Here is a 27956-nt window from a genome sequence, read left to right on the forward strand (position 1 = left end):
TTATGTACAGACATGCAGTAATAATAAAGATCAGTTTTGAGATTTAGTCTCTTCTATTAGGAAAAAAAAAAAAAGAAATTCCTACTTGGCAAGCATAATGAAAAACCAACTAGGCTGACATACTTGTCTATCATATGCTTGACAGCATATAAATACAGGGTCTGTTCCATGTCCTTCTGAGTCTTAGCACACATGGGCTCTAGGTATTGAATTACTTGTTGCTGCTAGTTTTACTAAGTTTAATAAAATCACTCACTCTTTCCAATAGGATTTTATTTATTCAAGGGTTCTTTGAATAATGATCTTAACAGGGTTGTATTATTTTTGCTTGGTAATAAGAAATACATCTTTTTGTGTTGTTTCTAAAAATATAAGCTTCTCAGTTTTTTAGTTTGGTCTACTTTCTTTAAAAAATGCAGTTTTAGTGGAATCTCCTATCAGGCATTTTTTGTGCAGAGTAGCTGTTTTACATAGTAACAACCAGGACAGCACCAAACAATAACCATTTGCCACTCGTTATGTGCTTACTTGCCTTCATAGTCTTTCTTTATTATCGCTTATTTTTGGGATAGATAACATGGTACTTTAAAGTCTTCTTCTGGGCTGACAAGAAGATGCCATCCTGAGTAAAGGTGCTTGCTGCCACGCCTAATGCCTGAGCTTGCCTGCATGTGGAAGGAGAGCACTGACTCCCCTCAGCAATAAATAGTTAAAAACAAAAAGGGATGGAGTGGTGCACACCTTTTACCGCAGGCAGAGGTAGATCTCTGTGAGTTCTAGACTAGCCTGGTTTACATATTCTAAGCCATCTAGGACCACACAGGAAGACCTTGTCTCAAAAAACGAAACAGAGTAAAATAAACCCTTTGTTCTCAGGGGTTTTTTGTTGTTGTTGTTGTTTGTTTGTTTGTTTCTTATTTTAAGCCTCGGTATAGCTCAGTTGGCGGAGTGCTTACCAGCATGAAGCAAGTATGGTGGTATACACCTGTAAGTCCCACACTCAGGAGGTGGAGATGGAGGGTCAGGGGTTCAAATGTCACTCATGGATACATAAGGAATTTGGTGCCAGCCTAGACTACATGAGACCCTGCCTCCAAAGTTTTTTTATAAAAAAATTTTAAGAATATGCATCTTGTTTACCTCCATCTTATACTTGTGTATTGTGTAATCCTTTTGTTTTTAGGCCAGTGTTTTAGCTTCCAGTTCGACTGCAGCAGCTGCTACCCTTTCTCTGGCTAATTCAGATGTCTCACTGCTAAACTACCAGTCAGCTTTGTACCCCTCGTCTGCTGCGCCAGTTCCTGGAGTTGCCCAGCAAGGCGTTTCCCTACAGCCTGGGACCACCCAGATCTGCGCTCAGACAGATCCTTTCCAACAAACATTTATAGTATGTCCACCTGCTTTTCAGAGTAAGTATGGAAACTCCTCTGTCCGTAGTATTATATTGGACTTGCCTGCTCTAGGCAGATCTACTTGTTTAGTTCTGATCTTTCACAGGTTTAAACTTGATGATGAAGATGAACTGAAATTGGGAGCTGTCATACAGTAGATTTTCCCATTACATTGATTTTACACTCATTACAATACCGTCTGACAGACTGGAGGAGCTCATTTTCTGTTTCCATAACTGAATTGCTTTATAATGTGTACATATATTTGTAGTCATTGAAGCAAAATATTTATCTTGTATAAGCATATACATGATAATCTCAGTATATAGAATATCTTTAAATTGCTATAATCTGAATTGTTATGTATTGAATCTAATCTCATTCCATTTCAAACTAAAGTAAGATGCTATTTTATTATAGGATATAAACCAGTTAATATAGAAACTGAAAAATTTCAGTAATACATATTATTTTTTGAACTGAAAAATTCTACAAGCTGAGGTACTTCTGGGGAAGGCATTAAGACATCTGCTTTAGTATATGATTCATATCCTTCAAACTCCATGTTCCAATAAGATTAATTTTCATATTTCCATGCTTCCTTATTTTTCATAATTGTTTTGCAATCTAGTCTGTTCAATTATGTTTCCCCTCTAAAATATAGGAAGTGTGTGTTGATTGTTTTGGTAAGCTATTTGGAAGGTTAAAGTATTTTGAGTCTTTCTGACAATACATTTGGCTTTCCATTAGAAGTCAGCGTTAGGCTGGTGTGGTGACTTACACCTGTAATCCCAGCAGAACTGTGGAGCTAGTCAGATGTTACAGTCAGACACTGCCTCCCAACAAAGTAGAAGTAAAAACCGCAAATAAGCCAGACTCAGACAACAAATACCATATTTTATCTTGTATGTTATTTCTCTTATATGTGGATTCTAGATTTAAAATCCTGTGTGTGTGTATGTGTGTGTGTATTTGTAAGTCATAAAATTAGAAAGGGGATTGTGGTAGGGGAGGAAGAGATATTAAGGGAAATGGGGTAATGGAGTACATGTAATTGGAAAGCAGAAGAGGCACTAACTGGGAGAGGAAAGAGAACTGCCTGCAGGGGGAGTGGGGAGGAATAGGACAATAGGAAAGAGGATGAATGGGAAGAAAGTGTCATGAGCTGTATGAGGATGCTATGATGAAACCCACTACTTGTATGCAAACTTAAAACACTAATTTTGAACAAAGAATAAGAAACTTGGTATCAGCATGGAATAAACCAGGATCTAGGCTTCTCATAGCTTTTTACATAGAAGCAGTTAGCATTTTTATCCTTTTACTTCAGTTACTTATTGATTATGACTTTTGTTTGTTTGGTTTCTGACAGAGTCGGAGCAAACGGAAGGAAATGAGGGGCTGGGGGAGACTGAGAGCTTACCGGGAGGCCAGGAGAGCGATAGCGATGTAAACCAGGGAGAGACCACAGGGAGAGCGGAGGAGCAGATTCACAATCCGTAAATGCAAATTTAGCCTAACTTACCGAAATATTTATATATACATATATATGCCTCATAGGAGTAGATTCTATACTTTGGGTTGTACAAACTGATTCTTGTATAGAATGTAGCAAATGAGCTATCCCTCCTCTCACTTTAATTTTTAAAGTCAATTCTATGGGAACAATTTTTAGAAGTGAGATTCTGAGATTCTCTGCTGCTTTTCAGATGACACTGAGATGAAATAAAAGAACTTTTGAGTTCTTCAACAAAACAAAATGTAAACTGAGGCAGCAGAGTGGGACTGTGTAAGAGCCCCTTTTAGTATAATTTGATAATAAATAAAACATTTTTCTGGTGAAGTCTAGATAACTTGAGGAGCTAATAGAGTGGATTTCAAAATGTTTGGACGAGAGGGAGTTTGCAAATTAGGTAGTGATGGTTATACCTGAGGTGTGTTATAATATGCACTGGACAGTCCTTTTACAGGTTCATCTGTGTATGACTCTAGGAAGTCATAAGTGATGAAGCCTGCATATGCCCAAAGTATTATAGTCATTTATGGTAGAACAATTGGAACCTGGGCAGTGGACTTACCACCTATGTATTGAAATATTCCTTTGCTGCCTTTAGAGATTCAAATCCCAGAGAATTGTGTAACTTGTAGTTAGTTGCAACCTCATCCATTTACTGATTTCTGTCCAACAGTCCTCAGCCTCAGGTTGCTTACTTTTCTATCCTCCTTTACAAAATGGCTATACCTAAGAGTATCTGGCAGTTTAGTCTTCTTTCCACATTTCTCTAGTTCTCTATATTTAAAGCACAATATTCAGAAAAAGAAAGGTAACAAAAAATAACTCCCATTCTCTTAGTTCAGGGTTCCAGGACAAATGATTGCCTTTGTCATCCTTTGTTTTATTTGTGGTAGAAGGAAACAGCTAGTTTTGACTTAGACCCTGCTGTGCCTCCCAGCAGTCACACATTTATAGGTCAATACTGCAAATTACTTTACATACTATTCCAGTTGGTTAGTATCGTACATATTTTGCCCAGTATCAACTAGTCTGTAATTTTGTCCCCTTTTATTTTATCACTTTGAGCGCCATAGATGAGTCGCTGTAGTGAATTTCCTCCCAGAGTTTGCTTCCTCACTCTCTGCATGTTTTGGGAAGCTATTATACAACACTGTCCTTGAGTTAGTCGTGCACCTGAAACTATAGACAGGAGTTTTACATGGCCTAGCTTTCCTATTGGCTAGCCTTGCCTCATGGCTGACAACTTTGAAATTTTAGTATCTTTTTAGTTTTTGTTTTTATATAAGAAGCACTTTTTTTAAAGGCATTTTAAAGTAGTTTTACACCTGATTTTACTATTTCCTTTTTGAACATTTCTAGAATACATTTTTTCTTGGTCACAGCTTGTTATTAAATTCCTCTTAAATTGCTAACAAAATTGAAAGACTGACTGAAAATAGCAGTATTATGCTCTATAAATTATGCTCACATGACCCTCCTATAGTAATGTTAAGACAAAGTAGGTCAGGGATAGTGGCACACAGCTGTAATCCCAGCATTTGAAAGATTGAAGCAGTAAGATGACAGAGTTGTAGCTAGTCAGGGCCACATAAGAAGACATTGCTGAGTGGGAGTGAGAGAAGAGGCAGAGGGAGATTAAGCTTGGTAATAGTTTTAGTCTTTAATTAAAATGCTTGCATCTTCACTTAGCAGAATTATAGGCAGGAGGCATGACAGAAATTTACACTCTAGTGAAAGTGCTGACAGGAGGGTAGGTTCATAAGTACTCTTTCTGGGCTCTTTAGTCTTTGCAAAAAGAACTGTGTTGCCCCCTTCCCTCCAGGTCGAGACAGTGCTGTTTACAGGAAACACTTGTTTGTTGCTGATGCCAAATGCTAATAAGTTGTGATAAGTAAGACTATAGTCAATGTTCACAAGCAGCCGCTCATTCCCAGCTGCTCTTAAACTGCAGGAGTCAGATGGGAAAGCCGCCAACAAGAGCAGGTTTTAGAATAAGCCAGCATTCAAAATAAAAAAAAATATATAAGCGATTTTTTTAATCCTAGGCATAATTTCTTTTTTTGTTGTTGTTGACTTTACTTTTTCTATTTTTAGCAATGGCATGTAACTAACTTTTTTAACTAGGTTATAATTTTTTGAGGAGGAAAATATTCTTTAAGGCATTCTATACAAGAGGTTAGCAGATCATAAATTACTGAGTGATGTTCCACTCTCTGTTTTTGGTAGATTCCAGTCTGAAAGCGCTTTCTTTCTTACCCACTCCCCTAGTGAGCTGGAAGGTAAATGTGACTGAGAATGAAGCTTGTCTGGCTCTTACCTGGACTGTTAACGGGGGTGGAATAAGTATTGTAACATTATAAGGGTTTACATTCCCTTATGCCAGCCTTCCCTGTATTAAATGCCTTTGCACTAATTTAATCTGAAGGAAACTGCCTCCTTTCCTTAACTTCAGTGACTTCTGTGACTTAAAAGGCTTTAAGTGTCTAGAATTAAAACCTTAGCAGTGGAAAAAAAAAAAAAGCTAAAAGAACCCCCCACCAAAGGAAACAAACAAACAAACAACAAATAGCAACAACCCATAGTACTCTTAGACCCAGCAAAGCAATTTAACTTTGATGCTTTCTCCACCAGCTGGGCTGCAAGCAACAACAAAACATTCTGGATTCCCTGTGAGGATGGATAATGCTGTGCCAATTGTACCCCAGGCGCCGGCTGCTCAGCCACTGCAGATACAGTCAGGAGTACTTACGCAGGTAAACGCCAGAACATACTGCGTACACAATATTGCTGAGGCACTATGGAGAATCATATTTTGTTCTGGAAAAAAAAAAAACAGTGGTATCTGCTTTGTCTATAAGATCTTTCTTGCTCATGATTCAGACATCTTAAAATGAAATATTTATAAGAGAATAAGAACACTCTTGTCTTTTTACAACTCTCCCCTTATTTTTTTAGACTTGTAGAGATGACATTCAGACATTGAGAAATGGTGAAGATAATACACATGCTAATTTTTCTTTACTGTAAAATGTATGGTTTCCTTCTTGCCCTTCTGGTATCCCTTTTTACTTGGTCTTAGAATTTTGTAACAGTTAAGGCTAAATCACATCAGGCTACCTCCTCAAATGTTTAGTCCTTTATTTCCTGTGTTTAGAAGAAAACTTTAAAATGTTGTATTTCCAGATGATTGAGAAACTAAGGTCACAGACAAAATCAAGAATTTGTATAGTATACACATTACACTTTGAATTCCATATGTAAATGTTGGTGGCCCCTGATGTACAAGAAATTCTGAAACCCAAAAACTTATTTTGTGAGTAAGAGGAAGGTTTCATAAATGAAATACCTGTGTTTACAAAATGGATGATCTGATTCTGGTCCAAGAAAGATTTCTGTACTTTGTTTTTGTTTTGTTTTGTTTTGTATTGTTTTTGCCTGATAGCATTGACCTTTGGCCTAGTGGGCCAAAGCCCCTCACAGCTGAAAAGAAGAAGTTGTGTTTGGCATGTGCTTTTTAGGTGATATGAAATAAGTTCATTGTCAGTAATAACTTGGGGGGAATGAGGACCCTTCTGAACCCAGATAACCTGCCTCGGTGTTATTTCACTCACCTGCCTAATCTACATTTCAGGGAAGCTGTACACCACTAATGGTAGCAACTCTCCACCCTCAAGTAGCCACCATCACACCGCAGTATGCGGTGCCCTTTACCCTGAGCTGCGCAGCCGGCCGGCCGGCGCTGGTTGAACAGACTGCTGCTGTACTGGTAATTCCCCTCACTTGATTGTGTTACTAACGGAGTTTCTTTGGTTTCTTTCTTTCTTTTCTTTCTTTCTTTTTTTTTTTTTTTTAAATTTTTTCCTGTTTGTTTTTGTTCTGTTCTGTTCTGGTTTTCTCATTCAAAAACAAAAAAAACTAGCTTAGTCTTTGCAGAGGGCATGGAAGCATGTGCCATCTTGTGGCTGTGTTCTTGCTCCATCTTTAATGTCTCATTGTTTCCTCCCCAACATTTGCTGAAGCACTGCTTGACTCTGAGGACAGTGTGGTTCTTCTTTGCCAGCCTAGTGTGGTTAAAGCTCTCTTCGTAGCCTCAGGAGAGCTTCAACACTCTCACCTGTTTTCTGCCCTCTCTTCCTTGGCTTTTGAGATGGAAGGAAATGGCCTTCCATTTGGCCCTGCCACAGGTATCCAGATGCCAAAATTTGAACTCCCTGTTAAGCTAGCTGCCCCCCTTTTGTTATTTTAATCTTTTAAAACTTTTGTGTATATAGAAATGCTTAAAGTGGTCTTAATGTATTATTTTCTCATAACATTAACTGCCTTCTGTGACTGTCTGAAGATAGTGGTTTTTGGCATTCAACACCAGTGTCACTTTTATCTTCCATGTAAAGATGTTCCCTTTAAGATACACTAATTGGTCATATTGATGGTCAAAGTGAAAGGTGAACTTATTTGTAGGGATTTTTTGAGAAATTATTTTACAAATAAGTCGTAATACAAAGATGGAAATATGGCTGAAAAACTTTTGCATATACAGGATCTTTGTTATTAGAAGTCCTGAGGGAAAAGTCAGTGCTGATAGCTGCCATTGTAGGTGTGTCCAGCTTAGAGATGGAAAAAACAAATACGGCTTGCTTTGCAGTGTATTTCAGGATTTGTAACCTACAGAGTGATTTTGGCTGTGTTTTGTTTTGGTTTATTTAGGCAAGTTAGAATTATTATAAATACAGCATTTCGATATTTGAAATTTAAAATTAGGTAAGCCTCTGCAAGCCTGAATGATACTGTTGAGTCTCCTTGTATTTATCTTTCACAGTGGATTTAAATTTCTGTTGTTATCTCCCAAGTATTCATGAATGAAAACTCTTCCAGAAACATACTTGGATGGAACTTGTTTGGTTTTCAGTTTAAAAGTCTTTGCTGCATGTGTATTGTTTCTTACAAGCATAAAACCTGAGTGCTAAGGAGTCAGATACAATTCCAACTTGGTTGGCCCACGTTTTAACTTGCTCACTTGTAGTTTTGAGATTGAGAATAGCAGTTGACCCTTCACCCTTGCTGCTCTTCTTAAGTTTGCTTTAGCCATTTGTTAAGCTTTGCATATTTTTGTTCTTCCTGTCAAAACAGTTCGTCGCTTGGAGCGCCAGTTTTCTGCCTCACATTGGAATGTTACCTCTTGCTTTGTATTAAACTACATGCTTTGTCTTGTGCAGGTGTTGGCTTATGGAAAGACGCATGGTGTGACTTAACAGCTTCTCTTATTTTCTGTTCTGTTTTGTTTTGTTTTAAATTCTGCGTATGGTAGCAGACGTGTTTGCAGTTTCTCTGCTCAGAAGGCTTCTGGTTTGGAACCAGTATTTGTAACAAGTGGATCTGTTACTTGCAGAAATATTTTTAAAACTGTTTGATGGCCTTGCAATTTGAAATTCATGAAACAGAACCATGTGTATCCTAGTAGGTAATTGTACTGCCGAATTTGGGTTTAAAAAGGAAATGTCCTGTTACTTTTTTATTTTTCCAGAAAATGCTGGTTTCTGTACAGAAGATGTTTTTTGTTACTCAGTCTATCTCGAGTACCATCATTGTTTCTTAAAGACTAGAAGTACTCTATTTTCCTGTAGTGATTAGTTTTGTACTAAAACACATTTCTATAAATAATACATAAACAGATATGGTTTTGACAACTTTTAAAAAGAAATATGGAGCTTTAAAATATTTTTAAAAAATTTTTGTTTATTGACTTAGTTTTTAATTCTATCATATAGCTATAAGTAATATTAGCTCTTATTTACCAAAGCATTTGGTATGTGGTCATCCATGTCTGCTGTAGTTTCTACCCCTCTAAAAAAGGGGGCAATTCTGCCATATATATTATGGGTTGAATTGGCTTATTGCCTTATTGTCTTATCTAATTGGCTTTCAAATTTTAGAATTCCTATTTTTTAATCCAAAGCAAGTCCTCTTTAACTCTTTCTAGGAATGTGTTTTGCAGGCTTTTGTAAAAAGAATGTCATTTCACCAGGGTTTACTTGAACCTCCAGGTTTCTTTTCATGACATCATAGAAACTGTGGGGACCTTTGTTTTTAGTACCCTGCTGGTCACGTTATATTGACAGGCAAAGGAGAGCAGTATGCCTCTTTTCCTTTCACAACTCTTGCAGGCAGAGTAAGCCTTCTAAACTTTATTTCTTTAATCTCTGCAAGTTAACAATCTACAAACTTTTTTTAAGATTATTCTTTCATCTGCAAAGCAAAATAAAAAGCTAAGAATGAGTCAAGTCTGGATCTTTTATGTGTGTTTCCTTGCAGCAAGCCTGGCCTGGAGGAACCCAACAAATTCTCCTACCTTCAACCTGGCAGCAGTTGCCTGGGGTAGCTCTACACAACTCAGTCCAGCCTACTGCAGTTATTCCAGAAGCCATGGGGAGCAGTCAGCAGCTAGCCGACTGGAGGCAAGCACCTTCTCTTTTTCTCTGGGAGATTTGTATGAGTAGGATCCTATAGAGTAGGAATACTTGATATGAAGAGACTAGAAAGAAAATTAAGGAAATTTTATGTTTGAAATCCTTTGAGAAAAGGACTCATTAGTCTAGAAAAAGTCATAAGAAAAATTGAAATATAGGAAGATGCCGGCTCTCTGGTCAGGAATCATTTGCTTCCTATTTAAACAGAACCTTAAGTCAGTGGAAAGAACACAGCGACATCTTAAAGCCTTAAAATCCCAGTGACTACCATAAGAGTAAAATACAACTGTGCTTAGTGTTTTAATCATTCCAGTACCCACTGGGTCCTGGGTTCGAGTGCTTTGGGGAGTCACTCTTCTGTTTTGTTACGTTGGTACAGGAATGCCCACTCTCATGGCAACCAGTACAGCACTCTCATGCAGCAGCCATCTTTGCTGACTAACCATGTGACGTTGGCCACTGCTCAGCCTCTGAATGTTGGTGTTGCCCATGTTGTCAGACAACAACAGACTAGTTCCCTCCCTTCAAAGAAGAATAAGCAGTCTGCTCCAGTCTCTTCCAGGTAAGTCTGTGTTAGCGCCTTTGAGGTTAAGACTTTGTGGTGAGCTGTGCAGCATTCAGACAGGTATTTTGGGTATAAAGCAGCAAGTGCCTGCCAAATTGAGTGTGGGCTGATCTTTTCATCTGTGTAGGTGTGTCCTTGATATGGTCATTCTTCAGCCCTGCTGTCACTTTAGATCCACGCTAACTTTATGTTTTAATTTTTTGTTACATTTACTCTTCGTGTGATGTGCAGTGGTGTGTGCGTGTGTGTGTGTGTCTGCCTGTGTGCTTGCATGCATGTATGTGCACACTTGTGAGCATGTGATGCACATCCCTTGGCAGATGTATGTAGGTCACAGGACAGTGTACAGGAGTCAGTTTTGTTATGCCATATTAATCCCTGGGATTGAGCTCAGGTCATCTGGTTAGGGTGTCAAGCACTGAGCTGTTTGGCCAGACATGTTTTCATATTTGGCCTACATTTTGATGAGTGAAACTTACCCTGGGGAGAAAGGTGTAGAAAAATACAAATTCTTTTTTGTTGTTTTTGTTGGTTTTTTGTTTTGTTTTGTTTTTTTCAAGGCAGGGTTTCTCTGTAGCCCTGGCTGTCCTGGACTTGCATTTGTAGACCAGACTGGCCTCAAACTCACAGAGATCTGCCTGTCTCTGCCTCCTGAGGGAGTGCTGGGATTAAAGGCATGTGCCACCATACCCAGCTGTAAAGATAAAAATTCTTATCCTTGAAAACACTAGCCAGAATCATTAAATTTTCATTAGACCTTTTGTGGTTAAGTGTATTATCTTAATGATTAGGTTAAAAAGAACCAGAAGGCAATTAGAAAGTCAAAGGAAAAGTTGTACAGTTTGGGAGGGTAGAGGGCAAGGACAAATTAGCCTTACCTTGTGAATTTTCCCAACAGAGCCTCCTTGGAAGTTCTGCCTTCCCAAGTTTACTCTCTGGTTGGAAGTAGTCCTCTCCGTACCACATCTTCTTATAATTCCCTCGTCCCTGTTCAAGACCAGCATCAGCCAATCATCATTCCAGATACTCCCAGCCCTCCTGTGAGTGTCATCACTATCCGCAGTGACACTGATGAAGAAGAGGACAACAAATATAAGCCCAACAGGTAAGCTAGGCAAATGGTTGTCAGGCATTGTCTGTCTCTGACTAATAGCTTTATTCAAGGGCAGTTTGACTGAGAAAAACAAACAACAAATAAGCATAGCATGGATAAATCAATCAAACACAGAAGTTCTCATTACTGAGCCTTGTCAAATTTTCTGTCCTGTTATTCATCAATAAAATTAATCTTTTAGACACATCAGAGAACAGGTTGATGTAGCTACTCAGGCTTGAAATACATGTTAAACTACAGACACGATCCTTGCCTTCAAGGAGCCATCCTGAAAACAGAGCCATCGCAGACATGTAAGAAGAACAGTTCATTGGAGTGAGTAGGGAGCTAGATTATTAGAACCTCATATAATATCTTATTCTGCCTGGGAGAGGTAGGACTCCTCTGCTCCTTTTATGATCTGAAACTGAAAATTTTAAATATCAGCTTATTTCCTGATAGCCTAGCAATTTTGCCAGGTGTATTATTTTTCTGTTGCTGTGATAGAACATCTTAACAAAAAGCAACTTAAGGGTGAAATGATGGTATTTTGGCCTAGCGTTACAGAGAGGATAAATATAGTCAGTTCCGGTGGGGAGGACATGGAAGCAGGGCTTGAGTCTGGACTGATAGCATTTGATTCATATTGAGGAAGGAAAAAGGAGGCGAGGAGACAGGAAGTGAGGTCCAGCCCTAAATCTCAAAGCCTTCTCCAGTGAGATGCTTTTTTTAGCAAAGCTCCACCTCCTAATGGTTCCACAACCTTCCTAAACATTGCTGCCAACTGGGAACCAAGTGAGCTTATGGGGACACTTCTTTTCAAGCCACAATACCAAGCCCTTAGCTAGGCAGTTTACTGAGGGAACTGGTAAGTTTAAGAACTATGAGACATGCCTTTCTCTTAGCATGAGCCTTGATTGATTGAGCTTTTGGTTTTAGGTATAACCTTTTACCTGCGAAAGTAAATTAATTCCACATTAATTCACATGTGGAAGTGAACTAACAGACTTTTAACAGAATTATAACTAAGTGAGCTTTAAAGAGTTTCAAAGATATTTCCAGGTGTGATGGCACATACCTTTAATCCCAACACTCAGAAGGCAGACACAGGCAAATCTATAATGAATTCTAAGCCAGCCAGGTCTACATTGCAAATTTTAGGCCAGCCAAGGGCTACACAGCATCTTTAAAAAAAAAAAATGTATAAATCAACAAAAAGGTAAGTAAGATAAAGACTTATTCTGTTTATACTCATGTACCTATGGGTCTGGTTCCTGTGGAGGCTGGAGGATGATGTGGGATCCCTTGAAGCTCCTGTTGCAGTTGTTATGAGCTAGCTGCCTGACTTGTAGTGGAAACTGAGCTCTAGACCTTTGAAAGAACAAGAAGCACTCTTCAAGAGCCGTCTCTCCAGCCTGCCAAGTAAAGTTTGAATGAACTTGGAAAAACAAAGAAAGCATTTTGGGCCTTTTATTTTGTTTTGTTTTTCTGTTTATTTTGTTTTGTTTTTTTGAGACAGGGTTTCTCTGTGTAGCCTTGGCTGTCCTGGACTTGAATTATAGACCAGGCTGGCCTCAATCTCACAGAGATCCACTTGCCTCTGCCTCCCCAGGTGCTGGGGCTAAAGGTGATTGCCACTGTGCTTGGCTCATTTGGAGCCTTTTAATTCTATTTGAAAGATGGTGAACTTGCAAGTCAGGGTTTGAAAGTGCTCATTGAACTGATTAAGGGAAGAGAAAAAAAAAAACTTTTGGCAAGAGAAAGTGATGAAGTAATAACAAAACATATGTGAGGTATAGCCAGCATGATTTCTTTGACTTAAGCCAATTCTATTAAAAACAGATATATAAGGGAAGCTGAAGCTGGTAAAGTGAGAGTCATGAAGCAGTGCTTTCTCAGAACCACAGTACAGCTGGGTTTGGCATTGCAGCACACACCTGTCGTGGCAGTGTTTAGGAGGCACAGATAGGAGGATTTTGAGTTTTAGGCCATCCTGGTGTACAACCCGCCTCAAACAAATGAAAAACAGTTGTTGTTATTGTTTTTCTCATTTTTTTGAGAAATTTGATTAAAGATAGTCACGAACATTTTAGTCTCAGAAAATGATAAAGGAGATAGAGTGGTTCTTGAATGTTATTGAAAGAATATGATTGAAAATAGCTAGGAGGCAATGTAGAGAAATTGTAGACTCCAAAATTATTTTGTCCTGGGTCTGAGTGCTGTCTTTATCGTTTACCCTTTGTGTGACTATGTATAAATTCCTTGACTAGGTTTTAATTTCCTTATCTACAAAATGGAGGTAATGGCAGGGCTGAAAAAATTCCCTGGCTTGTATAGTGTGTGAAAACAGTGCCTGATGCAGAGCAAATACTTCTTAGCTCTTCGCTGCTGAGGTTCCTGTCATTTAGAAGAGAACCATAGACCATTTAAGACATTGCTTAACGGAGCAGTTACAATTTTCTCTATTTCCTTCTCCTCAGCTCGGGCTTGAAGGCGAGGTCAAATGTCATCAGCTACGTGACTGTCAATGACTCTCCAGACTCAGACTCCTCCCTGAACAGCCCGTATTCCACTGACACTCTGGGTGCTCTCCGGGGCAACAGTGGGACACTTCTGGAGGGACCTGGCAGAACTGCAGCAGATGGCACTGGTACCCGTACCATCATTGTGCCTCCATTGAAAACTCAGCTTGGTGACTGCACTGTAGCAACACAGGCCTCAGGTAAGTAGGCTCTTTAACGTTAGAATTGAATTTTTCTTGGATGTGTATATATCTAATATTCAGTTATACTATGCCCATAGTTAAGACTAAGAAGCATAAATATTCGTTTTTGGGGGGTGAGGACAGTCCCACAACTTTATTTGACATTCAGTAGGTAAGTTCTCATCCACATTGACCATCTGCAGATTTCTGAATGTGCTAACAGGCATGTAGGTTCCCAGTGTGTAGTGCTTGTTTGGTGAATCCTCATCTTCATTACATTTTCTGGACAAACGTACTCAGATGCAATAGGGAACATTTTTTATTTGGTTCCTGTCATCCACACCAGGCAGCGTACCACTACCTCTAACTCCAGCTCCAGGGGAAACAGCACCTCTGGACTCTGTGGGCATCCTCAGACACAAGACACACATACATAAGAGTAAAATAAATCCTTTTTTAAAAAGCCTTTTAGGCTTTCAGTCAAAGCAGTGGTACTTTGATGATTTTATTTTTACACAATTACCTCCATCCATTTTGCCGTTGGACCCTGAGCTTAGGGTCCGTATATGGTAGTTTGTTAGCTGTGCAGTACAAGTGCAGTAAGAAGTCCCGACTTCTTTCCGTGATGGAAGTTTACTTTTGCTTAGAATGGCTTCCCTCTGCAAGTGTCCCTGCTCTTTAGGCTTGCATGAAGCTAAGGACTAGAACCTGGGATTTCTTAGCATCCTGTCAGAAGTTTCTCTTCTTTCTTTTCTTTCTTTCCCATTCTTTTTTTTTTAATACAGTTTATTTTATTATGTATACAGTGTTCTGCCTGCATGTACACCTGCAGGCCAGAAGAAGGCACCAGATCTCATTATAGATGGTTGTGAGCCACCATGTGGTTGCTGGGAATTGAACTCAGGACCTCTGGAAGAGCAAGCAGTGCTTTTAGCCTCTGAGCCATCTCTCCAGCTGTCAGAAGTTTCTTAACTTCTAGACCTTTCTTAACCTCTAGATACAGAGAGGCTCAGGAAAGGCAGTCTTGTTAGGCAGCTGCTTCCCTTGGGCAACCCTATTACAAAGGAAAGGAAGAATGGCTTTTGGTGTTAGAATAGCCAAATGTGCTTCTCCATAGAGATAGTCAGCTGCCTTGAAGACAAGGCAGAACATCTTGATGCCTCGTTCCTGAATATAATTATTAGGACTTATGCCTTAATAATATGAATCCTTAATAATAATATAGTCCACATTCCAGTTTTCATACTGGGAACATAGAAGGAAGCCAATTTTTATATTCTATTGCCCATTAATCTCTTAGAATGTGAAGACAATACATACCCCAAAGGATAGAATTTTGTCTTCATTTTAGATCCTTTGGACCTTTAAATAGTCTAAGAATTACCAGTATCTCTCTCAGCTCCTCATTGTCACTTATTTAATCCCATCCTACATAAAACTACAGGCTCATTGGAAGCATGGAGTATGTCCTCTGTATTTCTAGTGTTTCCTTATATATAATAAGAGATTAGATAATTTTGTTAACTATTTAAGGATCTATGTGGGCTTTGTGACAAGACAGAAAAGAAATGGATAATGTAGTTTTTGTTCTGGACAAATCTAATTGAGGAAGTAAGATATACAGAGACATAAATTCTTGCAAACTACAGACAAAAGCGATAGTCTAAGCTGAGGCCAATCATGTTAAACCTTGAGCTCTTTTCCCTTTTTTAGGTCTCCTTAGCAGTAAGACCAAGCCAGTGGCCTCAGTGAGTGGGCAGTCCTCTGGATGCTGTATCACCCCCACAGGGTACCGAGCTCAGCGAGGGGGGACCAGCGCAGTGCAGCCACTCAACCTTAGCCAGGTAAGCGCTAGGGGCTGCTACCTTCTGTTTGAGTTCTCCCCTGTTGTTACTCTTTGGAGAACCCTGCTTCTGGCTGGACTGCTAAATAAAGCCAAATGAAGCTTCTTTTGTGTTGAACATCTGGTGTTCTGTGGCCTGCGTCGTACCTGCATGTGCTACGTCTCTTCATTTGATCTATGAGTGTGTTTGGGATGTACTGCACCACCATCTAAGCTTTGGAACCAAATTCTCTTCCTTATTCTCAGGCCAGAAATAACTTGATCCTTACCCTGTTTACCTGAGTCAAGACAGAGAAAGCCACTTGAATTAGCTGGTTCTAATTCTAACTGAGTTTGAGCCATCTCCTGCCCTGCCATGTGATCCTCTGAGATAGTGAGGGGTACTCTGTTCCATTTCTGCTCCCTCTTTTCTCAGCTAAAACTCTGGTGCTCATATGATATCTGTCAAAAGTGAGTATCGGAATGAAGGTTTAGCTATGTGCAAACGGAAGTTCAGTCAGTGCATGTACTTGAGGGTCCACACTTTAATAGGGCTGTGGAGAGCTTAGAGGAGAGCAAAGAAAACAATAAGAAAGGTTAGTTTACAGAAAAACCACTGATTCCAGGACAGGGTGAGTTAAGTTACTAACATGCAGGTCTGGCCCCCTCAGGATTCTCCACTTCCTCTCTCACACTGTCATATTTAGGTGCAAACTGTTGCTTTCTTGAGCAGAACTAGGATCTGTTCTTCCTAGAGGCAGAGGCATAGTTGGCTCACTTCCGGCCGCTTCCATTGCCGGTCTGGGAGATTCCGTGCCAAGGCAGTCCAGTGACAGCACACATCAGAACCTCAAGGCCTTTAGTGCTGTGAACCAGAGTGACCTCGAGATTCCTCATTCCCTTCTTCCTCCTTCCAGAACCAGCAGTCATCGTCAGCTCCAACCTCGCAGGAAAGAAGCAGCAACCCTGCTCCCCGCAGACAGCAGGCATTTGTGGCCCCGCTCTCCCAAGCCCCCTACGCCTTCCAGCATGGCAGCCCACTGCACTCGACGGGGCACCCACACTTGGCCCCAGCCCCTGCTCACCTGCCAAGCCAGCCTCACCTGTACACGTACGCTGCCCCCACTTCTGCTGCTGCATTGGGTTCCACCAGTTCCATTGCTCATCTTTTCTCCCCCCAGGGTTCCTCAAGGCATGCTGCAGCTTATACCACCCACCCTAGCACTCTGGTGCACCAGGTGCCTGTCAGTGTTGGGCCTAGCCTCCTCACTTCCGCCAGTGTGGCCCCTGCTCAGTACCAGCACCAGTTTGCCACTCAGTCCTACATCGGGTCTTCCCGAGGCTCAGCAATTTACACTGGGTACCCACTGAGTCCTACCAAGATCAGTCAGTATTCTTACTTGTAGTTGATGAGCACAAGGGAGGCTTCATGGCTGGCTGCTACTGGCCCTGAGTTCTTAATGGGCTCTGGTGAGCGCCTCCATTATCTTCTCTTGAAAGTTCCTAGCCAGCAAGCTCGTTCTGCAGGGGCCCGCTGAAGCAGAAGGCTTTTCTCTGGGGACCGGCTCTCAGTGTTGACTGCATTGTTGTAGTCTCCCAAGTCTGCCCTATTTTTAATTCTTTATTCTTGTGACAGCATTTTTGGACTTTGGAAGAGCTCAGAAGCCCATCTTCTGCAGTTACCAAGGAAGAAAGAACGTTCTGAAGTTACTCTCTCACATACATTTTATGTTTTTGACTTGATTTCTGTAAATGCTCTTAAAAACAAGTGAAGTCCTTCTTTAAGAGGAAAAATGCTGAGAAAGGATTTGAATCTTGTAACAGATGAGAAAAAGTCATTACATTTTGTTTGTTTAAAAAGTGAGACTTCCTTGCCTTTTATTTTATGTGAGGTTGTACTTTCCTCTTAGGCATTTCTCCTCAAAGGTTGATCTTTGCTTATGGCACATTGAAACTTACAGTGATTTAGTTATTTTTTTCAATGTTGTGTTGTCCTTATTGGGCAGTTGTTAGTACTTTTGGCAAAAGTATTGAAACCTTTGTAGTTGCTTCTGTGCCCATTACAGTGGCGTTAAAAAGGCAGCCTGGCGCTTGCCAGTTACTCAGTGTGAGAGGGTCTGTGCCCACCAGGATTCTTTTTAAATGAGGCACCATGAATTCTTTCTTAGATTGTTTTTTAAAAGTCCTTCTTTCCTCTCTGGTTCAACTTAAATTCTCCTTCTAGAAAAGCCAGGGAGGGGATAAGTGTACGGTGGTGGGTTTTTGCATACAATAGTATGCAGAATCTCTCTAGGATGAGCTACTGGCACTGATGAGCTTTGCCTAAGATTTCTATGAACTTCCAATAATACGCCTCTGTGTTTTCTTCATCTCCCCCTTCTGTTTTATGTGACTGATTTGAGGGGAACGCTAAGGAAACTAAAACCAGATAAATTGTGTATAGCTTTTGTACTTTAAAGTAGCTTCCTTTGTATGCCAACAGCAAATTGAATGCTCTCTTACTAAGACTTATATAATAAGTGCATGTAGGAACTGCAGAAAATATTTTAAAAGTTTATTACTGAATTTAAAAATATTTTAGAAGTTTTGTAATGGTGGTGTTTTAATATTTTGCATAATTAAATATGTACATATTGATTAGAAAAATATAACAATTTTCCTCTAACCCAGAATGTTATTTGTAATCAAATGTGTAGTGATTACACTTGAATTGTGTATTTAGTGTGTATCTGATCCTCCAGTGTTACCCCGGAGATAGATTATATCTCCACTGTATTTAAACCAAAATGAACTGATACTTGTTGGAATGTATGTGAACTAATTGCAATTATATTAGAGCATATTACTGTAGTGCTGAGTGAGCAGGGGCATTGCCTGCAAGGAGAGGAGACCCTTGGGATTGTTTTGCACAGGTGTGTCTGGTGAGGAGTTGTTCAGTGTGTGTCTTTTCCTTCCCCCTCTCCTCTCTTCCCTTATTGTAGTGCCTTATATGAAAATGTAGTGGTTAATAGAGTTTACAGTGAGCTTGCCTTAGGATGGACCAGCAAGCCCCAGCGGACCCCAAGCCGTTCACTGGGATTTAACAGAACAGGTTTAGTAGCTGTGTTGTGTAAATGCATTGTTCTCAGTCTCCCTGCCAACAGTGAGAAATCAAAACAGCAGCTTTCCTTCTTTACTGCCACCTCCATCCCGTTCCATTTTGGATCCTTAGCTCAGTTCTCACAGAAGCATTCCCCTATGTGGCTTTCTCACTGTGCCTTGCTGCCTGGCTTCTGTGAGAGTTCAGGAAGCAGGAGAGAGCAGTGAAGCCAGTACTAAATATGCATATTTGAAAGTATGTGCAATCACTTAGGATGGGATTTCCTTTCTCTCTTTTCCACACGGTAGTTCCTGCACATAGTTGATGTTACTAGTAAACTATTTGCTTGTTTCTTTTAAAAAGCATGTAACAGATGTGTTTATACCAAAGAGCCTGTTGTATTGCTTAATATGTCCCCATACTATGAGGAGGGTTTTATAGAACTACTGGTGACAAGCTTACAGAAAGGTTTCTTAATCAGTGAAGGATATTAAAAAGAAACCAAAGCCTCTTGAATCACCATGGTTTTGAGGTTTCTTTGTAACAGCGTGTATGTTCTTGGGGCCCTTCAAGCTGTGAAATTGTCCTAGTATTCAACTCCTCCATAGATTTGGGTCAAGTTGAAGGTACTAGGGATGGGGACATTCCTGCCCACGAAGGATTTACGGGGAGAAGGTTAACCCTGAGCTAGAGGTGTGGTCCACCTGAATTGACGATTACATTTGAGTGGTAATTCTAGGATTGGTTCTCTATAGAGATGGTGTCAGGGAGGTGCAGGATGGAGATGGGAGATTTCATGGGGCCTGATCAGCAAGCTCTGAACAGGCGAAACACCGAGGAGCTGTCAACGGATTTGGAGTTTCTTCATCATGGGGAGTAAGGGTTTCCAGGGCAGGGCAGGTAGTCAGTCAGTACAGCCTGCCAGGAACACGGTGTGTGTTGTCTTTTCTTTAATCATTTTATGAGGCTGTGTGTTCAGCAGTCTGTTGGTTGAGATAACCACGCATTCGTGTAAGTTGTCACTAGTGTTGTACAGTTTAAGTCAGTGTGTATGTGATCTTTGTGTCTCCTTTTCTCCAAGCATTCTAGTTTTTTCTTGTTTAAATACAGTTTTAGTTTCTAGTTGGAGCATTTTTATACCTTATCTTTTCTCTACAAGGGACAAGATTTATTGTTTTTGTAGGATTGAGATGCAGGGAAAAAAAAAAAAAAAACAACAGACAACCCTCACCCTGCCCCCTCATCCAATAAGCAGTTATTGAAGATGGGAGTCTTAAACCCATGAAAAAGAGGATGCTCAGGTGCTTGCATCATCACCTGTAACATCTGGCTAGCAGTGTGACTTTACAAACCTTGAGGCTGTCAGTCTGCAAACTGACATTTCAGGTTCTCCAGGATTAACTCACCTGTGTCTGCTGAATGTGTATGTGCCGGACGTAGTCTTAGGTTCATTCTCTCCTGGGCTTAACATTGACTGCTTGCCCTGAGGGCATGGAGGGGAGCCTATGGCTACAGTGAGCAGCTGACCTGGGACAGCATTGCCTGACCTCAGACCAGCTGAAGGTTTTAAACCCTCTCTTAGAACTTGCATTTTCCAGCTTCTTTCTTTCCCGGTGAGAGAGGAAGTGGAAAGGGTTGCAGAGAGCCACCATGGCACACCAGGACACATAGTCACTTCAGGGTTCCATTGCAACTAGAAGATGGTTACCCTTGTGTTCAGCTGAAATGCCAACCCCAGGAATAAGAATTCCACTTCAAACAATGCTGGCCATTCAGCGCCTGTTTTTATGGTTGCTCATCCATCTTCCTCCACTAGAGGGGCTTAGCTTGACCACCCTTGGCCAGGCCAGCACAGTAATCTGTGTTTATCCTGCATGATTATGCAGAAATCTACTAGTTGAGATGGTTTGTTTTAGGATAGGAAATGATATTGCCTCTCAGTGACAGGAATGGCCAAGCCTGCTTTGTATTTTGACTTTTTTTTTTTTTTTTAACTGATGGATGGTGCAGCATGTCTCCATGTCTCCATGGTTGTTTGTTGCTAAACTTTATATAATGTGTGGTTTCAATTCAGCTTGAAAAATAATCTCACTCTATGTAGCAGTACATTATATGTACATTATATGTGATGTTAGTGTTTCTGCTTTGAATCCTTGATATTGCAATGGAATTCCTACTTTATTAAATGTATTTGATATGCTAGTTACTGTGTGTGATTTAAACTTTTTTTTTTCTTTCTCCCTTCTCTGGTTGTGTGCTTCCTTTTACAAAAAGCTTCTAGAAACAGGTAGTTCTGAGAATTACTGAGCTATGTTTGTAATGCAGGTGTACTTAGGGAGTATGTAAAATAATCATTTTAACAAAAGAAATAGCTATTTAAAATTTAATACTAACTATGGGAAAAGGGTCCATTGTGTAAAACATAGTTTATCTTTGGATTCAATGTTTGTCTTTGGTTTTACAAAGTAGCTTGTATTTTCAGTATTTTCTACATAATATGGTAAAAAGTAGAGCAATTGCAATGCATCAATAAAATGGGTAAATTTTCTGACTGTGGCTGTTTTTAATTCTGTGTTAGAGCGTAAAGAGGATCAATAATGGCATCTTTGCAGTGACTAAACATTCTATTTGAACATGAGTAGAACACTGTTACATTAGAACATCTTTGTACAAGTCTCCATAATGGAAATGAATACGGTTTTTTGTAGGAAGTATTTCCCAAGAGTAAAGTGTCTCCAGGGCCCTGGAGTCCTACCTATGACCCTTTGAAAAGGCAGATGGCTTGAGATAAGCTGATTAACTTTGTTTCCTAGCATGTGACACCAAACATTTACAGAAGCAAAGTGAGAATACGAGTTCAGAAAGATGTTTTTGTTTCTCTCCTTTGGTCTGTGAGAGCTGTCCCTCTTTAAAGAAGAACCTGAACCTTGAGAGCTGTCTCAGTGGGGAGCACCTGGTGCTCATATTCCATCTCCAGCACCCACATCAGACCCCTCACGATTGAGTGTAACTCCAGCCACAGGGGTTCTGGCCACACACAGACACAGAACCTCTGATCAAATTTCTCGTGACTCCAAAGTGAACAAAAATTTCTCTTGAAAAGAAAGGACATTGTCTGTACTAATCACTGCAGGTCCCTGAGTAAATGATGTTTATTTGACTTCTTTTGATGTATGCTCCTGCCTAACTCTTCAGTGGCCAGTTAATTTACCTTTGGCTCCTGAAGCTTTAGTTGGGTAGAAATGAGAAACACGGGCTGGAGAGAAGGCTTAGCAGTCAAGAGTGTGTACTGCTCTTGCAGAGGGCAAGAGTTCCTCCTCAGCCACCAGTCAGGCAGCTCACACTCTCAAGTAATTCAGCACTGGTAGATCCAGCAGGCTCTTGGCCTCCCTGGGTACCTGTATGACATGACATGTACACACCAGCATATAGACACACAAAAGTATGCACAACTGAAAAATAGCAAAATTTCAAATAAATGAGAAATCCCTACTGAACCCTTACCCAAGAGAGATGAGAGATTTGTTTTGGTTTAGATGACATCAGACATACTTTTTTCAGGTTTCTCCTCCTAAATCCACAAATATAAACTAGCATGCCCCTGCTGCACCCTCCAGTTTTGGCAAAGAAACACCTGGAAAGTCATCTCAAATAGCTCTCGGGTCCTAATTTAAGTCAGCTAGTGAAAAAAAACAAAAAAAACCCAACAAAACCCCACCACTTCTCAATAACCTCAGGTTTTGTTGTTGATTTTTATCTACTATATTATTTTCCTTGAGCTGAATCAGAGATTCGGTACTCCATAGGGAACCCTGTATTACAAACAAACAAACAAACAAAAAAAAAAAAAAAAAAAAACCAAAAACGTACAAATTCAGCCCGTTTGGCTTGCTTGGGTAGATTTTCCACATGGGGTGAAGTCCTAGCCTGATTTCTTTTTGTCATGAGAGGTGGCCCCAGGTGTTGAGCACGAGGTGGCGCCAATGAGCTATAAAAATTTGACTTCACTTTGCTCCCAACCCCCACCTCCTCAAACCTCATCTCCTGTGCTTCTAGCTTCACTGAACAAGGCAGAAAATCCATTCTGTTATGGCTGGAGAAGGGATGGGTTAATGAACGGTGTCGGCTTCTTACTAAGTCAGCACCGGGAGCCCTCTCCTAAAACGAATGGAGTTTGCTGAGTTTCCCCGGGGTCTCAGCCTCCTGAAGCTTGCCTCCCCCTTCGCCCAGCACCCCTGTCCCCCGTAACTGCCCACAAGGCCTCTGCCTTCAGAGTGCCATCTCATTGCCTTCCCGAGGAGCTCACAAGTCTAAGCTGCTGGCGGTTAAGGCCTCTGGCGTCGGTGCAAAGGGGCCATCTGTGTTTGATCAGTCCAGGCGGGAAGGAGGGGGTTGGGGTTGTAAAGAGACTGAAAGCATTCCAGAGTAGTGAGAGACATCCAGAGATGAGAAAGAGGAGGTGCCGCCCCCTTCCCGCCTCCAAAGCTAACGGGCTGGAGAGAAAGAGGCAGAAACGCACACTCCTACCCTAGCCCCACTAAAGGCTGCCATGGGGCCCAGTGCGCCTCTGCTCCTCTTTCTCTTTTTGTCGTGGACGGGACCCCTTCGGGGACAGCAGCACCACCTTGTGGAGTACATGGAACGCCGACTAGCTGCCTTAGAGGTGAGGGATTCGTGTTTCTCTTCTAGCCTAGCGCGGAATGATCGGTGCAACTGGTTGTCAGGGCTCCGGGAGCGACAAGATCGGGCTGTGTAAGAAGAGCAGGAAAGCGCACAGCGTAATGACGAGGAGCCTGCTCCTCACAGACCCGTATATTCTCCAACATAGGACAATTGCACAGCAAATAAACGCAACTCCCCCCCCCCAGGATTAGGTGGGATAAGGGGACAGAGTGGGAAAATGGGAGTCGGAGTTGGGCTGTATCTCAGAACTTGCTGGCTGCAACTTCCTGTCCACCTCTTTTCCCGCACCCCACGTCCGCTCCCTTTTAAATAGTTTAAAGTCTGTGGCATCCTGGAGGCTCGCCCCCCTGAGAGCGCGGGCTGAAGGGCTCTTAGGAGAGTTAAACCAGGTTCCTCCGATGGGATGGTACCACTGACTAGTCCCCTTTGAGGGGCTGTTGGAGCAGAGCTGAGTCCCTTCCCCGGGTCTCGACTCCCTGGTTGGGCCTCCGCTTGCGTGGGAGTTTTAACCCTGCAGCCCGCCCTTCCCCCCCGGTTCCCCCACCCCTTCAGGAGCGGCTGGCCCAGTGCCAGGACCAGAGTAGCCGGCATGCTGCTGAGCTGCGGGACTTCAAGAACAAGATGCTGCCTCTGCTGGAGGTGGCGGAGAAGGAGCGGGAGGCGCTCAGAGCCGAGGCAGACGTCATCGCGGGGAGAGTGGACCGTCTGGAGCGGGAAGTGGACTATCTGGAGACCCAGAACCCAGCTTTGCCCTGTGTAGAGCTGGATGAGAAGGCGACCGGAGGCTCGGGGGGCAAAGGCAAGGGCCGAAGAAATGAGAAGTACGATATGGTGACGGGTAAGCGATGGCAGAGAGGCCCAAACAAGCGCACAACTCCCCTTCCCAGCTTCTCCTTGTCCCAAGCCGCCGAGGCTCTGTCTTTCAGAATAAGCTTTGAGGAGACCGCTAAGGACCAGTCTTAAGAGTTTCTTACTGGTCCCCCCTGTCTCTCAACCCTCCAGAAGCGGACCCGAGCGCAGGGAAATGTCTCCTTGTTCTCCGGATGGGGGAAGCCCCTGACGCGCGGACCTAACTCTTGGCTTCTCTTGCCCGTTTCTTGCTCTTTCTCCCCCAGACTGCAGCTACACCATCGCTCAGGTGAGGTCAATGAAGATCCTGAAGCGGTTTGGGAGCCCGGCCGGTCTGTGGACCAAGGACCCGCTGGGGCCGGCGGAGAAGATCTACGTGTTGGACGGCACGCAGAACGACACGGCCTTCGTCTTCCCGAGGCTGCGTGACTTCACCCTCGCCATGGCGGCCCGGAAAGCTTCCCGGATTCGGGTGCCCTTCCCCTGGGTGGGCACTGGACAGCTGGTGTACGGCGGCTTCCTCTACTACGCCCGCAGGCCTCCCGGAGGACCCGGAGGGGGCGGTGAGCCGGAGAACACTTTGCAGCTGATCAAATTCCACCTGGTAAACCGAACGGTGGTGGACAGCTCGGTGTTCCCCGCGGAGCGGCTGATCCCCCCCTACGGGCTGACGCCAGACACGTACATCGACCTGGCAGCGGACGAGGAGGGCCTTTGGGCTGTCTATGCCACTCGGGAAGACGACAGGCATTTGTGTCTAGCCAAGTTAGACCCGCAGACCCTCGACACCGAGCAGCAGTGGGACACGCCATGTCCCAGGGAGAACGCAGAGGCCGCCTTTGTCATCTGTGGGACCCTGTACGTTGTCTATAACACCCGCCCCGCCAGCCGGGCCCGGATTCAGTGTTCCTTTGACGCCAGCGGCACTCTCGCCCCTGAACGGGCAGCGCTCTCTTATTTTCCACGCCGGTATGGCGCCCATGCCAGCCTTCGCTATAACCCCCGTGAGCGCCAGCTGTATGCTTGGGATGATGGCTACCAGATTGTCTACAAACTGGAGATGAGGAGGAAAGAGGAGGAAGTTTAATTAAGCAGCTAGCCTTGTGCTTTTGATTCTCTTATCCCCAGACATTTATATTCCTATCAGATCTCCTGCTGTCCAGTCTTCAGAGTGAAGGCCAGCTGTGGCTCATAGACACTAATTTCTAAACGACAACCAAATTCTCATAAACTCTCTGGTTTATGCGGAACTCCAGATCTTTAGAACGAAGCAGCAAACACCTAAATCTTCACTCCTGCTCTTTCCTGCCCTGTGTCCACAAATTTTAGTTCCAAACTCAGAGCCCTGACCTTTGGATAGGGTCAACCCCAGGCGGCAGGTGACAGTATTCTTGCCCTCAGCATGACCCAAGGGAGAGAAGAACTCAGAGACAACTCCGGCCTCCCTCCTTCACCCCTCCAATGTGGGGGAGAATGGAGCTTTCCCCACATCACTTTGTACGGCAACATTTTGCATTAAAAGGAAAACCCACCACCATTCCTGTCCTTGTGTGTTTGGATCGGAGTTCTCATGGCCCTGTTTTCTTCCCCCTGCCCCAGTCTCTTACTCCTTTGCTGCGTTGGGGCTTGGCTGGGCTCCCTTAGCTCCCTCTGGAACTTCTCTAGTTACACATTTTATATGGGGCACTTGGGAGGTTGGACAGAAGGCCACCCCCTCCGCATCCGCTGCGCTCCAGAGCAGCCACAGAGAGGCCCCAATGGCATTCAGCCTCTGCCTGCTGGACATTGGAGCCCAGAGGCAGGCCTTCCAGTTCCAGCTCTTAGTGGGTTTTGAACCGGAAAGTGGAGCTTACTGGCTTTGCAGTCTGGTGTAGGAAGCAGCGTGCAGTATGCATGCGTGTCTCCTCTCACCTCTGAAGCGGGTTCTGTCTCCGAGCCCGAGTCCCCACTCCCACCTCCAGCACCAGCTCTTCCCAGGACGGGGTTGCACAATCCTTGGTCTGAACCGATCTGATTTTCCTGCTGCCACAGCGTCTGCGGTTTGGGCAGGGAGGAGGGGCAGTGACCATCGCAGATGCCGGTCTCACCAGTTCCCCAACACATCCCCACTTTCCTTTTCTCCACCCTCAGCTGCCCACCCTGCTAACCCCGTCCTGGAAGCTGACTGAAGTCTGCCCTGGAGTCCTGGAAACTTAACCCCTGTTGGTCTAACACCCTAAACCTTGTGCACCAGATTGCAGGGGTAATCCGGGAAGGCAGCAAGGTCTGGAGGAGCACCAGGCTGTGGACTCCAGTCTCTGGGAATCTGCTGCTCTCTGTATGATGTCCCTTCCTAGGCCTCATCCTCATGTTCAACTCAGAGGCATAAGGCTGGCTGATGGATGGAAGCCTTGGCCTCTGTGGGGGAGTTTACCTCAGGCAGCCCTCTGGATTATTTGCCCAGGGATGAAAGAGGACAGAACACAGCCTTCTCTCCGAAGTACAACCCTCCTTCCACCCCAGGATGGGGTGGATCAGTTAGGGCCCATGATCCTCCTTTTGTCTTTCTTTCTTCTCTCAGCAGGCAGAGCTGCTCCTGACGTAGGTTGATGAGGAAGAGGAAAGAAAGGCAGCAAAAGCACCTCACAAAGGCGCTATTGTAGGGAGCCTGAGGCGGGTGGGGCCTCTCTCCCATTCAATTCTCTCCTAATGTGGGGCTGGCAACAGTAATCACGGCCTGTCAGCCCATAGAGGGGTCTGCCCACGGAACATCTGGCTGCAACGCGGGGCCTCTCGGAGGTTTGTGGAGGAGGGAGTTTTCTGTGGAGGCCCTGGGAGCAGGTCCAGGGGACGCAGGGTACAGAGGGGCACTGTGACACCGTGTGCATGTGGGGTGTGCCGGCGAGCGTCACACGTGGTACCGAGAGAGACTGCGTGTATACAAACGAGTGGGTCTGTTAGGCTGTGTGCACGCTTGTGCGTGAGAGAGACCGAGGAGGGCTCTGCCTGGAACTCTGTGTTGTGTAACTGCAAGTGCATGTGTGTGATCACGTGGCAGTGGTACTTGTCTTCTCAGTGTGCCTGGGTACCCAGGGGGGGACCTCTGGAGGGTTCTGGGACTGGGCCTGTGGAGTTTTGTCGATGTAGGAGTGGCTTTTTGATGGCCCTAATAACAATAGCTCAGATGATGTATGTATATAGGGCCAGTGCAGGCACAAGTGCATGGATTGTACCTGTACCGCCTCGCCCATTTTCTTCAGACCGGGCCATTCTGTTTCACGCAGGTGTGCGCTTGTGACATATTCCTTTGCCAGAATCCTTAACGGGAAAGGGAAAAAAACAACTGTCTTTTGCTTTTTGTAGGCTTAACTAAGAGGGCAGAGGTCTCTGGGGCCTTGTCGTTTGGTTCTTTATTTTCATTTTGGCTCTTGCACAGCGGCCCGGGGCTATTTTGCAAGTCTTTCAGAAGCTGAGAGGTGCCGTGTGGGTAGATCCCGTGAACTGTCCAGACTCATTACACTGAATCATCTGCCGCTCAAGGAGACCGTCTTGGCAGCTGAATCTTATCAAAAGCAGTTTTGCCTTCCTCCATCCCCAGATCTCCCAGGCTTTCCCTTAGCCAAAACAGGCTATGGCCTCTAGTTGACCAAAACAGCGTGGAAGGCAAAGAGCCTACTAGAGCAGAGTGAGGTTGAAAGCCCACACAGAAGTTCCATACCTTCCCCCAATCCCAGGCCGGTGGACAGTCACCATTATAACCCCCAAAAGGGGCCACAGCCTGGAGACACTGTCTTTTTGACTGTTGGTCCAG

At 43.3% G+C, this 27956-nt stretch overlaps 2 protein-coding genes across 5 annotated transcripts in view; both read left to right on the forward strand.

Annotated features, from left to right (window-relative positions):
• The window catches only part of Hipk1 (homeodomain interacting protein kinase 1), a 51934-nt gene extending 30752 nt beyond the window's left edge, over nt 1–21182 (forward strand). For 3 of the 4 annotated variants that reach the window (XM_060392954.1, XM_021634217.2, XM_021634218.2), the window contains exons 8-16: nt 1184–1409; nt 5539–5660; nt 6539–6673; nt 9217–9359; nt 9751–9933; nt 10835–11041; nt 13510–13751; nt 15447–15577; nt 16473–21182. In XM_060392954.1, coding sequence (XP_060248937.1) covers nt 1184–1409; nt 5539–5660; nt 6539–6673; nt 9217–9359; nt 9751–9933; nt 10835–11041; nt 13510–13751; nt 15447–15577; nt 16473–16961 — 1878 coding nt within the window. In that variant the 3' untranslated portion in view covers nt 16962–21182. The remainder of the gene's footprint in view (nt 1–1183; nt 1410–5538; nt 5661–6538; nt 6674–9216; nt 9360–9750; nt 9934–10834; nt 11042–13509; nt 13752–15446; nt 15578–16472) is intronic. The other variant, XM_060392953.1, reaches the window with a different exon arrangement.
• A 1867-nt stretch (nt 21183–23049) lies between these two features.
• Nucleotides 23050–25703, forward strand: Olfml3 (olfactomedin like 3). The gene is made up of 3 exons (XM_021634194.2): nt 23050–23297; nt 23870–24155; nt 24433–25703. Exons 1-3 carry the CDS (start codon nt 23184–23186, stop codon nt 25251–25253), a joined length of 1221 nt encoding a protein of 406 aa, XP_021489869.1. The 5' UTR covers nt 23050–23183; the 3' UTR covers nt 25254–25703.
• Nucleotides 25704–27956: the final 2253 nt, after the last annotated feature.

The sequence above is a fragment of the Meriones unguiculatus genome, chromosome 10, assembly GCF_030254825.1.
Source record: "Meriones unguiculatus strain TT.TT164.6M chromosome 10, Bangor_MerUng_6.1, whole genome shotgun sequence".
In the NCBI taxonomy this organism is placed as follows: domain Eukaryota; kingdom Metazoa; phylum Chordata; class Mammalia; order Rodentia; family Muridae; genus Meriones; species Meriones unguiculatus.